At 39.0% G+C, this 13162-nt stretch overlaps 1 protein-coding gene across 3 annotated transcripts; it reads right to left on the bottom strand.

The window, feature by feature from the left end:
• Positions 1 to 8: 8 nt before the first annotated feature.
• Positions 9 to 10507, bottom strand: LOC109999542 (N-acetylglucosamine-1-phosphodiester alpha-N-acetylglucosaminidase-like). Of its 3 annotated transcripts, XM_065957979.1 has the most exons (13): positions 9907 to 10507; positions 7797 to 8005; positions 7433 to 7700; positions 7217 to 7356; positions 6438 to 6546; positions 5841 to 5969; positions 4699 to 4904; positions 3588 to 3635; positions 3218 to 3346; positions 2878 to 2997; positions 2719 to 2788; positions 2407 to 2470; positions 1991 to 2129 (listed from the first exon to the last, which is right to left on the bottom strand). In XM_065957979.1, the coding sequence occupies exons 1-12, from the start codon at positions 10188 to 10190 to the stop codon at positions 2440 to 2442; spliced, it is 1743 nt and encodes a 580-aa protein (XP_065814051.1). In that variant the 5' UTR covers positions 10191 to 10507; the 3' UTR covers positions 1991 to 2129; positions 2407 to 2439. The 3 variants fall into 3 exon arrangements, with proteins under 3 accessions (XP_065814050.1, XP_065814052.1, XP_065814051.1); XM_065957978.1 differs by lacking the exon at positions 2407 to 2470 and having other exon boundaries at positions 9 to 2129; positions 9907 to 10506; XM_065957980.1 differs by lacking the exons at positions 2407 to 2470; positions 9907 to 10507 and having other exon boundaries at positions 14 to 2129; positions 7785 to 7938.
• Between the last annotated feature and the right edge of the window lie 2655 nt (positions 10508 to 13162).

Genomic DNA, 13162 nt, shown 5'->3' with positions numbered 1-13162 from the left:
TTCCGGTTGCTTACAAAATAAAAGCCGTAATAGGGAACAGTCAGAGCGATTTGTTTTTGTTCTTAAAACATTCTTTAAAAAAGGCTTTTACGTTGTGATATATTTGTGTTAGTACGAATTTTCATGAAATTCATTCATCTTGGTAACTTTGTAAAATGTATTATTCAAGTCTGCCTACCACCTGTTAACACTCCTACCTTTAGGTGTCTGAAGCTGTAACCTTATATGAGCGAAGCACCTAAGTAGTAGCAGATCTATGTTTGGATAGGAGCCAACTATATGTTGTCAACAACTGTTTGCTAGACAGAGAGTCTACATCTGATACGTATACAAATCAGTGTCATGTCATCTTTATTGTTTTATGGTGATGCACCCAAATAGAAAGGAATTTGTGGGTTGCACCTTTTTGACAGAATATAAGCAGCACTGTGAACACTGTTACTTTGTCAGTCAAGTGATTTGGAAGCGTGCTTGTTTGATGAAGTTGTCTGACCTCGGCCGATTAAATGGTGTTATAATCTCCAGTCTGTTTCACGATCTCTTCATTGGATTTATACAAACAGAAACAACCCCCACCTAACAATTTGTCATTCTTTTTTTAATCTTTACTTCTATATTTTCGCTTTACTTTTATTTATTGTTGGTTTTAAATACATTTTTTAAGATAAATATCGAACATCAAAGACTTTAAAATCCAATTAAGTACAAGTTAAAAAGACTAGTCGTTTGCACAACCTTCTTCCTCAATGATCAAACATTATTTGAACGTTATTATAGAAAATATTAATTGTGCAGCAACTTTTTGTCTCCCAACAGGGACAAAAGTAATGTAAGAATATATTCATATTGATTATGTTAAGAAGGAAATAATAGTAAATTGTTTCGTCATGCATTAAAAAAAACACATACATTAAAATTCTTATTCTTTTCTAACATTAACTTTTAAATTTTATCTTCCTAATCTTGTTTTGATAGGCACATTTCCGGTATTTCTGACGTACTGTAGTAACTTGACGCAGTGTAGTCTCATGACTGTCACTAAACTCCTGACTCTAGCAAAGTTTTACATTAATAAAGGTAAATGTACCATAAAAAACACCACTTTCTGGCTTTTTGTAAAGAAACTTTCAAATACATTAAAACGACGACTTCAACCAAAAATAAAACAGCTATTAAAAATATTAATTTGTGCTCCACGTAACTAAATGTTCGTGTTTTGTTATGTTGTTCCGTCTTTGTACCTGGAGTCACTGTACAGCCTATTTGCACTTTGTGTAAATGTGTTTGTTAAATAAAGTTCATTGCCAAATCAAACAACGTGCGCAGACATGACTGTGAACATGAAGAACAACAAAAGGAAAACAAACAGTGAACCAAACAGGCCCCAGATTCAATCATATCTATATAGAGTGAAAATGTGTTCATTCTTTTACATTGAATCTACAGAGGCAGAAATGTATTTGATTGATTACCTCACACTCTGACACCTAGTGTTTAAAATGGGTACTGCAGTCCAGATTCTAAACCGTGATTGGCGAGGTCTGTGCAAACCAACCCCAGTTTGGATGAGGTTGTTTTGGTTTGAAACAACTCAACGTCCTCACAGAGTATAACAACTGGGTGCTGAATCCTGAATTAATGTCCGAATCAAGAAAAATGACCAGATCAGAGCTCCGAATTTAACTTCTAATTATCACACAGGCCTTTCGAGCAGACACTCTTCAAAACGCTGAACAACTATTTCAGGTGTTCCAGTCTTTTTAGTTGGTTTTATATCATATTTTATACAAATTCAGAGCTAAAAATGGACCCAGTGTGGGTCAACAGGGCACCAACTCATTGTTCTTTCTCCTTCATCCAGTGGACGGTTTTCCTGTCACTGGATTGCTGCTATTTGCATCATCGCAAAATGTCTCTGTCTTCTGTTTTTCACGTCTGTTAGGAGGATGTCTGCAGCATCTCACAGACTCTGTACAGCTGCAGCGAGCGGCGTCTGTTTGCTGATGTTGCTCAGGGGAAAGTATCTATAACTGAAGAGGAACCACCTCCGACTCGCCCGTAGGAGGTGAACAGCCAGTCGGATCAACAGAAAGAGAGCCAGAGTGACGGTGACTATCAGCCACGTTTGACTGCAGGGAGAAGAGGAAAGTTTAAGTTCAGGCTTAGTGTCAGGTTACAGACTGGATTATTAACAGATTATTTGTGAAAGCAACCAAAGGAAACCATTCATTAAGGGTTGAATGTGAGAGTGCTGGTTTGTTAGTTTGAGTTATTTTGTCTCTCTCTAACGATAATGGTTCAGAGGAAGATATCAAGCAACTTCTTATCCTTTAAAACATTCTATGAGTAAGGGGGAAAACTGTAACTTCTGCTGACAGCAAGGTCGTCCAAAAATAAAAAACTCACATTCCTGAGAGAGACTGTAGGACAGGCTGTGTGTCACTCAGTGTGCTCGTGTCTAAGACAAAAACTACAAACAAGATACAGAGTCAGCTTGTCATACTTTTATTTTGGTAAAGCCTCAGTTAATGAAAATATTTTTTACAATTTAATTTTCATTACTTTGTCCGTTCCTTCATTGAGACAGGATAAGAATAAACTAAATACGCGAGGTTCAAAAGCAAGAATATTTGAGCCTTAAGTTTGGTAGACTGTGCAAGAACAGAGTCATTGAAATGAAGGATAAGAAAACAAAGAGAATGCTTCAGGATGAATTACTTTGTCTGAGAAGGTCTGTCTCTGTAAAGGTCCTGCCATGATGTAAACAACTGTTTCGCCAAACATCGACCTGCAGAGGAAAGAAGAAGAGTAACACGTTGAATTAAATGATCTGGAAATGTTCCCATAAGGCAGGAGTTATCTGTCTCTTTGTGTCACCTTGGTTTAACCTGTCGTCGATGTTGACAACACAGTTTCCTGTCAGCGGGTTACAGGGACACTGATCGTCACACTGACACCTCTCAGCGCAGGACACACCGTAGAAACCTGGAGGACACACTAACACACACACACACACACACACACACACACACACACACACACACACACAGATTTTGAGTTAGAGTTATGGAAGCGCTTTAAATATATATTGTCATATTTCACACATTTTAGAGTCTTCATAGTTAGTAGGTCCACAACGTTTTGACTTTGCTTCAGTAGATTGCTTCATTTAATACTTATAATTATAAATCGTCTACCTGGCGTAGTGCCTTCCTACCTTGTTCACAGAAGTTGCCGTGGAAACCAGGAGGACACATGCAGCTTCCATGGACGTGGTTACAGGACGCTCCGTTGAAGCAGACGCAGGTCTGTCTGCAGCCGATGCCGTAGAAACCTGGTAGGCACTCTATACCCCGGACAAAGAAAACACAGAAAGGGACCTCAGATGATTTTAGTTATTTTTAGAGGTCCCATATGATGCAAATTACACTTCCCCATGTTCCTCTAACTCTAATATGTGTCTCTAGTCTGTCTACAAACCCCCCAATGATGAAAAAAGTCCATCCTCTCAGTAAAGTAAAGCTTTTTTATTAGTTCTCTGCGTTGCATTATGACAGATAGCGATGACAGATGATATCTCTGTTTACCTTTGCTGCAGTTCATTCCTGTCCATCCAGAATCACAGACACACCCACCTGTAATAAAGAGAGACAGACAAACAAGTGTTATAAAACCTGTAAGTCATAAAACACATCATGATGTACATCAGTGGAAAATATGATGACATACATTTTATGTTAAATATGTTAAAGGTCCAATCAGTAAGATATCTACTGAACTAAATGATAAAGGTATCTTACTATCTGATCAGACAACAAGGAAACTATGTTGAAGTGCTGGCTTCTCTGACAACAATGCAGCAGCCAGTATGTCCTCCTTCTAACTTTAGATTCTGCTCCTGAATGCTCTGGATTTGTTTGGACCAGAGAAGGTAGGCGCTTTTAAGGCAACCCCCCCCACACAGCCGTTTTGGACGCCCCTCGGTTTGTCAGATATGAGAGCAGTTATCAGGTCAAACTAACAAGAGAAGTGGTTCAGATAGAAGTGATTGTACCCGACCTAAAAAGCCTCTGCATGTTTCTAATAAGCTCCACGAGCAGAAACGTGCTCAAACTAGGATCAATATTGGAGATGCTTTTGAAAAATGGAGAGAGGTTAGAACACAGAAAGGTTTACAGACCCATGCAGAGCTGGATAAACACTGAAGCTTCAGAGTCCACCACATGGTGACCTGAGTGAACATCCACTCTAGAGAGAGGGGGGGAGGGGGGGGGGGCAGCTCTCTACAATGTTTAGAATTTAGACTGCAGTACACATTTTAAACACTAGGAGTCAGAGGTACATATCTGTGTTCTCAGGGAGATTATGGAAAAGGGTCAAATATGAATGGGAAAGTGATTCAGATTTGGCTGTAATAAAAACTTTTTTATAAAGATAATGATTTTAATAACTCCTTCAGGTGATGAGACTTTAAAAGGCACAACTTTTAAAGTGTAGCAAACAAAACTCCTCAACTCTCTGCTGTCTCTTAAGGACAACTCACAACCTTAAAGGTCCTGTCCTTGACACAACAAATCAGCAGTCAGAGCAGCCTAATGTCAAAGTGATATAGTATCTCTTCACTTGTAATTGTTGTGATTACACATTCCATCAATCATTTGTATTTCTGCTGCAGCTAAGCTCCTCCTCCACACTCACCCGGTGTGCAGACGCCGTGAGGACTGCATGCTGCAGGCTGACACATTAGAGAGTCACAGGCGTCTCCCTGCCAGCCCTCCTGACACCGACAGCGTCCGTCCACACACTTTCCGTTTTTGCTGCATTTTTCCGGCTTGCAGCGCCGCTGATGAACACACAGGATGGTGGAGACAGGCCGAGCACAGCGCCACCTGCTGTCAGATTTACTGGGAACAGAGATGGAGGATGCAACAAATGGGTTTTAACAAGCAGCTAAAGATGTTCTTTTAGAAAATCAGACAACATGTGTAGACAAACAGTTTAACCTGTCAGGGTATTCAAATCGTTGTTTTGTGCTGGTCAGGTTTTTTGTAATGTTTCTGCTACATGCAGTTAAAGCTGTAACGATTAATCATCTTTTAATTGATGGAAATGTTTTTTCCAAAGGAGTCTTAAGTCTTTAAAGGTCATATTTGATCCTCCTTCTCATCCAGTTTAAATAAGTGTCAGAGCTCCTCAAAACATGTGTGTGAAGTTTCTTGTTCTAAATCCACTCTGATCCTGTATTTGATCATGTCTATAAACCCCTCTATTTCAGCCCTGCTCAGAACAGGCTGTTTCTGTGTCTGTACCTTTAAATATGTAAATGAGCTGTGTCTGACCACGCCCCCTCTCTGGAAGGGCTTGGGTGTACTCAGTGCTTTCTTGCTCCATGTCCTATTGTTTACGGTGAAAAGTAGAGCAGGCAGAAGACAGAGAGGATGGACTTTTCTCATCATTGGGGTGTTTGTAGACGGACTAGAGACACATGTTAGAGTTAGAGGAACATGGTGAAATGTGACCTTTAAAGAAAGAGATTTAATAGTCTGTTTCTGGTTTTAAAATCTTTTAAGCCTTTCAAAAAGTTTCTGTAATGTTGTCAGATACTTGCAAAAAGACTCTGAGCCTGTCAGGGCCCAAAACAAGAACTACTTCTTTGACTGGTCACATTTGTTCCACAGAATTAGATTACATCCATTATAATCTGTTTCACAGCTCGGGACAAAGAAATCTACTGATGCAGAGCAAAACTAGTTTGAACCCATGACTCTTTCAAACAAAATAGGGCCTGGTTTTATAATCATAAATGTCACATAAGGACAGTCCAGCTTTTCTTAGCTCACCATTTGTCCGCCGGGTAGCTGGCCAACGTGCTGTTGATAACAAAGCTGGAAGACCCGCCTCCGTCCAGATTGATGGCATTGATTACGCCGTTTGTCTTCAGGAACTCTGCCACCTCCCAGAGACTCATGCTGCTCATGAACCAAAAAAAACATGATTGTTAGTGTACAGGAACTGCTGACAGATGATCTGAATAACACAGAGCGTTCTGGCCAGCAGGACGGATGAACAACAAATAGAAATGCCTCACATGTTTATTCTGATTCATAAACACTGATAGATTTGAAATAACCACAGAGTACTGATGCCCTGATGAAAAGATAAGTGCTCAGTGAAGACACCCCTCATCCCAGTCATGCTCCTAAGCCCTACTGAACAGTTACATGACCCTATAGCCCACCTTTAAGAGGCCGAGGCTCTGTTGATGCTAGCTCCAGGAAGTGAAAAAGCAGATACTACCTACCCTCCCATCTGGCCCCTAAAAGTCCCCGCAAGAACTGCAACTATTCCTGGTGCTAACCAGTCTGCATCCATGTTGGAATCTGTATGAGTCTCATCCCATCCCACAGAGTCAAATATATAAAAACATGTGATGTTACCCTCGTTCGTTGGTCTGTCCGTCCACATGAAACAGGACCAGGTTGCCCTGGGCGTCGTGACCCACCACCGTCCTCGCTGACAGCACATCCACAAAATCCCTGAACACCTCTGTTAAGATACAAACGTTTTTTTGTTTTTTTTTTACCTTTCAAATCACAACATGAGTACAACATCAACACAATCATAGAGGAAAATACACACACATAAACCCCCTTCTCAATTCTCTCCTCTCCCTCTCAAGACCACCATACATATTATTTATTACTATTTCTAAAAGTTATTTATTACTATTTCTAAAAGTTATTTATTACTATTTCTTGAAGTTATTTATTACTATTTCTAAAAGTTATTTATTACTATTTCTAAAAGTTATTTATTACTATTTCTTAAAGTTATTTATTACTATTTCTAAAAGTTATTTATTACTATTTCTTGAAGTTATTTATTACTATTTCTAAAAGTTATTTATTACTATTTATTAGAGTTTAAAAATGTCTTTGTTTTTTAAAGTCTATACTAGTTGATGTCTCAGTATTTTGCAGTATGTTTTGGTCTTTAATGTCCTCTGACAGTTTTGTTTGCATATTGTGTGGCACTTTTTTTTAACATTTGCACATTTAAAAAACAACTAATGTTGGTACCATCATAATCTCTCTGCATCCCTATGTGTGAGGTGTTTCTGATTGTGTGTACTTCTTGTAGAGCAGTCAGTACAATAAATGCCCTGCTGTGTTTGAAATGCTCTTGATTTTCAGCTGATGTTTCCCTGCAGCTTTACCCTGATCCACCAGTTTGTCACACTCGGCCTGCAGGCTCTGGTTGATGTAAACCTCCCCGTTCCTCAGCAGCCACATCACACCGCTGACCAGCTGCACAAACGGGTTCGACTGGTCCAACACATCTTCCTGGGACAGATACCTGGACAGATGGATTACTTTATATAAGTCTTATATTATATTGGGGCTTATTTTTGGGGTCAGTTTTCCTCTCTTACCCAAACACGAGGCTGCCGTCCTTCTTGATGCCAAACTGGGCGTTCTGCACCCCCTGGCTGTCCCTCACCAGTTTACCGTCGCTCACCACGTTGCCAAGACAACCGTCGGTCGTGGTGTTGAAGAAGCCGGCGTTCAGAGCGTACAGACACCCGGCAGCCTCCGCCGTCTCCTGCACTGTCACCCTGTGGCTCCTCTCACAGCCGCCCGGCCCTCCCGGCTCCAACACCGACACGGTCTTCAGCGGGTCGTGAACGAACACCATGTGGCCTGGGAGTGTAAGAGATTCTTCAAAATAAGATGACTTGATCCAAAAAACTAGCCAGCATGGAAAACAGGGCGGAAACTGCTGACCTGATCACTGACCGTGGACCCGGCGGGACGTCCTGCCTGGCTTGTTTGATATGAAGACAGTGGACTCGGCCACAGGGAGGGCATCATGGCTACCTGAGGGCCAGGTCTCAAATGTTCTGCTTCCATGGACCACATGCTGGCAGTCTCTAACGTGGTGATAGGAGTGGGAGGGGCCATGGCCTTCTTTGTATGGCGTCAGAACATCCGCCTTTGTAGAGGATCTGTGGAGAGAAATCACATTCAATATAATCAGCTTCTTATTTAAAGGCTTTATATGTGATTTTTTGATCCAGCAGATGTCGCCCTTGAGCACCAGCATGAAACCAAAACAACTGGCGCTGCATTGTTGTGTTAGCATGCTAATGCTAGCGATCTTTATTCTGCTGGTATCTTCACACTGCATGTAAATTTACCTGAAATGAGCGTGATCTAGAAACACAGTTAAGCAGTGAGTACAGTATGTTATTCTTCTTTTCTCTAGTCCCTCAATTAAACAACTTTTATACGTGAGGGGAGGAGTCAGCCGGCCGTCCGGGCGATGTAAACAAACTGAAGATAGGACTCTGAAAACTCTGAAAGCATCACAGACAGTGGGACTCGGGTGTTACACCCATTGTAGACAGTCATGACTCACAGAGTTATTTTCAGAGGATATCCTTGATTTATATTATATTTAAGTGTGAACAATCACAGAAAGACTTTAAAGAAAAATCCAGAACAATAACTAATCAGACCTATTTGGTTATTTGAACCAGGCTGTAAACATGTTCATTTCTGCTCTAAATAACTTGGTGGATGCTATACTATCGTTGTCAGCTGGACTATTGTTTACGCCCTCATTCCAAGAATGGAAACCAGCTTAGCTGGTCTGGTATACCGCATATTAACCAGCGACTGGCGGTCATACTACACACTACTTTTGAACACATTATGCAGAAGATACGGCAACAGTATGTAGAAGGCGGTTTCAAAAACAGCCCGATTCTCTTTTTTTTTTGCACATCATTATGTCTAGACGTTCCCGAAGCAGCTGTGTGATGATGCTTTTATCTATTTTTTTTCCAAATCAGTATCTGGCTGTAAGAAAACAGCAACAAGTCAACCTCTAGAAAAGCCATCCAAAAGAAGTCCCTCATGTCTTTGCTTTCAAGCCCAAACCTGTCCCTTATACCTGTCTACCTTCATGTACCTGTCTGCACAATATTAATTTAAACAACTAAGAGCAGAATGACCTTCATCCTCCTCTTCTTTTAATGTCTCTTTTCCTTTTGTCGTGATGCTTTAGATGTCTTGAGTGCATGCTGCAGCGTCTCCTGTCCCTGTCAGTTGGACACTCCCTCATACTCTTCTGCAGCCCTCTGAAGCTTTAGTGTGTATTATGGATGATTCATTCTGAATATATTTGAAGTATTCTTGCCTTCATGGTGTGGAAGGTGTGAACAGAACAGGATGAGCCAGGAGCCGGACCATGCCTACATCCCTGAGGGGAAATGAAACTGGGTTCAGCCTTCATTAAGACACTCAGCCAATAATCTTTGTCATGTCAACCTTGTGATTTAGCAAATAATTTATTTTGGAGGTGGGGGGGGGGGGGGGGGGGGGTTGTTTTATTGTTGTGCCAAGTTGTGTTCTCTGAGAGTCTTTTGTGATTTTAGAAAATGTACTTAATAGGCTACATTTAATTTTAATTAAAATGTCTATGTATGTATAAATAACTTCCACAGCACAGGTCCAGTTCTGGATATTTAAAATGATCTGTTATCATGGCTCAAACTTGCTTCATCCTACTGACGCATGTTATAGGTCTAAAAATTAAAGAGTCGTTTTAACCAACATTAATGACTAAATTTATGTCATTATTAAACACTATAAATGTGTAACTGAGAGCTTTGGCCTAACATCTGCCACTAAAGAGAAATAAAATTTGCATTAATTTTATTAACACCTCAAAAAAATGACAATAATCTGCAGCTACTATAACAACACTTTAGAGAAACATCACACCGAGATTATTAAAAAATAGATTTTTAATATCAATGAGTTTTCTTTCCTGATTCAATAAAGGTTGAATAAAAAAAAGAGAATTATTAGCCTAATTTAAAGTTTAAAAAAAAAATCTCACCTTGTTAAATTGCTCTCCAACGGCAAAACCTGGACACAGAGAAGCACGAGCCCCCAAACAAACCGGCGTGTCGCTGAGTCTGTTGCCATGGTTACCGGGGGTTCGGGTATCCTCACTACTCTTCGTTCCGGTTCTGGGTTAAGCAGCGTTGGACGCACAGGGTTTCTGTAGTCCTGACCAGCAGAACATGCAGGTAGTCTCCACAGAGACACTTCAGGATGGTTCACTGGCAGCCGAAATGTTTTCAGGCGTTTTTGCTGCACCGGATTATCGACATTCCTCATCTGTGCATTTAAATGATCTGGGTTATTATTATCTGTCAGCTCTGAACGTTGGCATACACAAGCACTAATAACATCCCGTCACAGAGACTTTACTTTTTTATATCTTGGCATTAAAAAGAAGGTACAACAGAGGAATAGCCAACATTTTGCCAAATATATTTAATTCAAAATATTGTAGATAAATTGGTGGTTGTCAGTGCTGGAAAACAATTTAGAAAATAACGAATTGGAAATTTTGTGGGTAGATGTTGTAAGTTGGGATGTCAAAATCAGTAAAATACGGAAGCTGATTGAGGCCAGACATGAGAAATTAAAAAGGATAGGAGGGAGGTTTTTTTTTTCTCCATTATGCACTTTGAGTAAAGTCAGAATGTATACAATTCAGTCTAAATACAGTTTTGTGACATTATGACTGGATGCAGTGGTTAGCCCTGTTGCCACACAGTCTGGCTCTGTATGTCAGCCCTGTGATTGGCTGGAGAACAGTCCAGGTGTAACCCCGCCTCTTGTCCAATGACAGCTGTGATCGGCTCCAGCCCCACCGCGTCCCCGAACGGGAAAAAGGTTTTCTTCTTCACATTTAGTCTTTTTTCTCAAAGTGCATTAAGACAAAAAAATCTTCCTCCTCTTATTATTTATTTCTCCCGCTTGGCCCTAAACTACGGTGGCTTGGAAGTGCAAACCACAATTATAAAGTGTAAACAGTTTGACAAAGGACAGCCAAAATGTACATTTTTGAAAACAAGTTGTAAACCACTTTTACGAGTGCTGAGAAGAATTGACAAGCAGAACACCAAATGATGTTGTGTTCAATTTGTGGAGCCCGTCTGAGAGACAGTTAACACAATTTTGCTTTTTGTGTCGAGTGGACGTTCTCTAGAATTTTTAAAGGATGCAGACAAGATGGAAGGTGATAGATCTGTAGCCATCATCTTATCTTTGCAGAAGTGTGCGAAATAGAAGAGAGTATTGCACTTCCATCTTGTCCATTTCCTTCCGGTCATTATAAACTCTGTATAATGCATTTCACACAATCTTCCTGTCAAAATTAACTAATTGACCGGTCACTTCCATCATTTGGTACATTCCCTTTTCTGTAAGATTCAAACATTTGTAAATTTGTAAGTTTTGCTTTTGTAATTTTGTTTTATAAAATGTAAAAATGCTTTCCAAAACAAAAAAAAATCTAAATTTGTCTCAAGCTTTGTAAAATTGTTTCACACTTTGTAATTTTGGTTTGCACGTTCCAGCCACCGTACTAATCATCTTCCATCGTTAATGAAATCGGCATAACACCATAACACCATAACAATATAACACCATAACACCATAACAGCATAACACCATAACACCATAACACCATAACAATATAACAGCATAACAATATAACAGCATAACACCATAACACCATAACAATATAACACCATAACACCATAACAATATAACACCATAACACCATAACAACATAACAATATAACACCATAACACCATAACAATATAACACCATAACACATAACACCATAACAATATAACACCATAACACCATAACAATATAACACCATAACACATAACACCATAACAATATAACACCATAACACCATAACAATATAACACCATAACACCATAACAATATAACACCATAACACATAACACCATAACAATATAACACCATAACACCATAACAATATAACACCATAACACATAACACCATAACACCATAACACCATAACAATATAACACCATAACACCATAACAACATAACAATATAACACCATAACACCATAACAATATAACACCATAACACCATAACAATATAACACCATAACACCATAACAACATAACACCATAACACCATAACACCATAACAATATAACACCATAACACCATAACACCATAACAGCATAACAGCATAACAGCATAACACCATAACACCATAACAATATAACAGCATAACAATATAACACCATAACACCATAACACCATAACACCATAACACCATAACAGCATAACAGCATAACAATATAACACCATAACACCATAACACCATAACACCATAACAATATAACACCATAACACCATAACACCATAACAGCATAACAGCATAACAATATAACACCATAACACCATAACACCATAACACCATAACACCATAACAATATAACACCATAACACATAACACCATAACACCATAACAATATAACACCATAACAATATAACACCATAACACATAACACCATAACAATATAACACCATAACAATATAACACCATAACACATAACACCATAACAATATAACACCATAACAATATAACACCATAACACCATAACAACATAACAATATAACACCATAACACCATAACAATATAACACCATAACACCATAACAATATAACACCATAACACCATAACAATATAACACCATAACAATATAACACCATAACACCATAACAACATAACAATATAACACCATAACACCATAACAATATAACACCATAACACCATAACAATATAACACCATAACACCATAACACCATAACAGCATAACAGCATAACAGCATAACACCATAACACCATAACAATATAACAGCATAACAATATAACACCATAACACCATAACACCATAACACCATAACAGCATAACAGCATAACAATATAACACCATAACACCATAACACCATAACAATATAACACCATAACACCATAACACCATAACAGCATAACAGCATAACAATATAACACCATAACACCATAACACCATAACACCATAACACCATAACAATATAACACCATAACACCATAACACCATAACACCATAACAATATAACACCATAACACCATAACAATATAACACCATAACACATAACACCATAACAATATAACACCATAACACCATAACAATATAACACCATAACACATAACACCATAACACCATAACACCATAACAATATAACACCATAACACCATAACAACATAA

Source organism: Labrus bergylta, chromosome 8, assembly GCF_963930695.1.
Source record: "Labrus bergylta chromosome 8, fLabBer1.1, whole genome shotgun sequence".
In the NCBI taxonomy this organism is placed as follows: Eukaryota; Metazoa; Chordata; class Actinopteri; order Labriformes; family Labridae; genus Labrus; species Labrus bergylta.
Note: the sequence above shows the minus strand (reverse complement) of the source record. Positions and strands in the feature narration are given on the sequence as shown.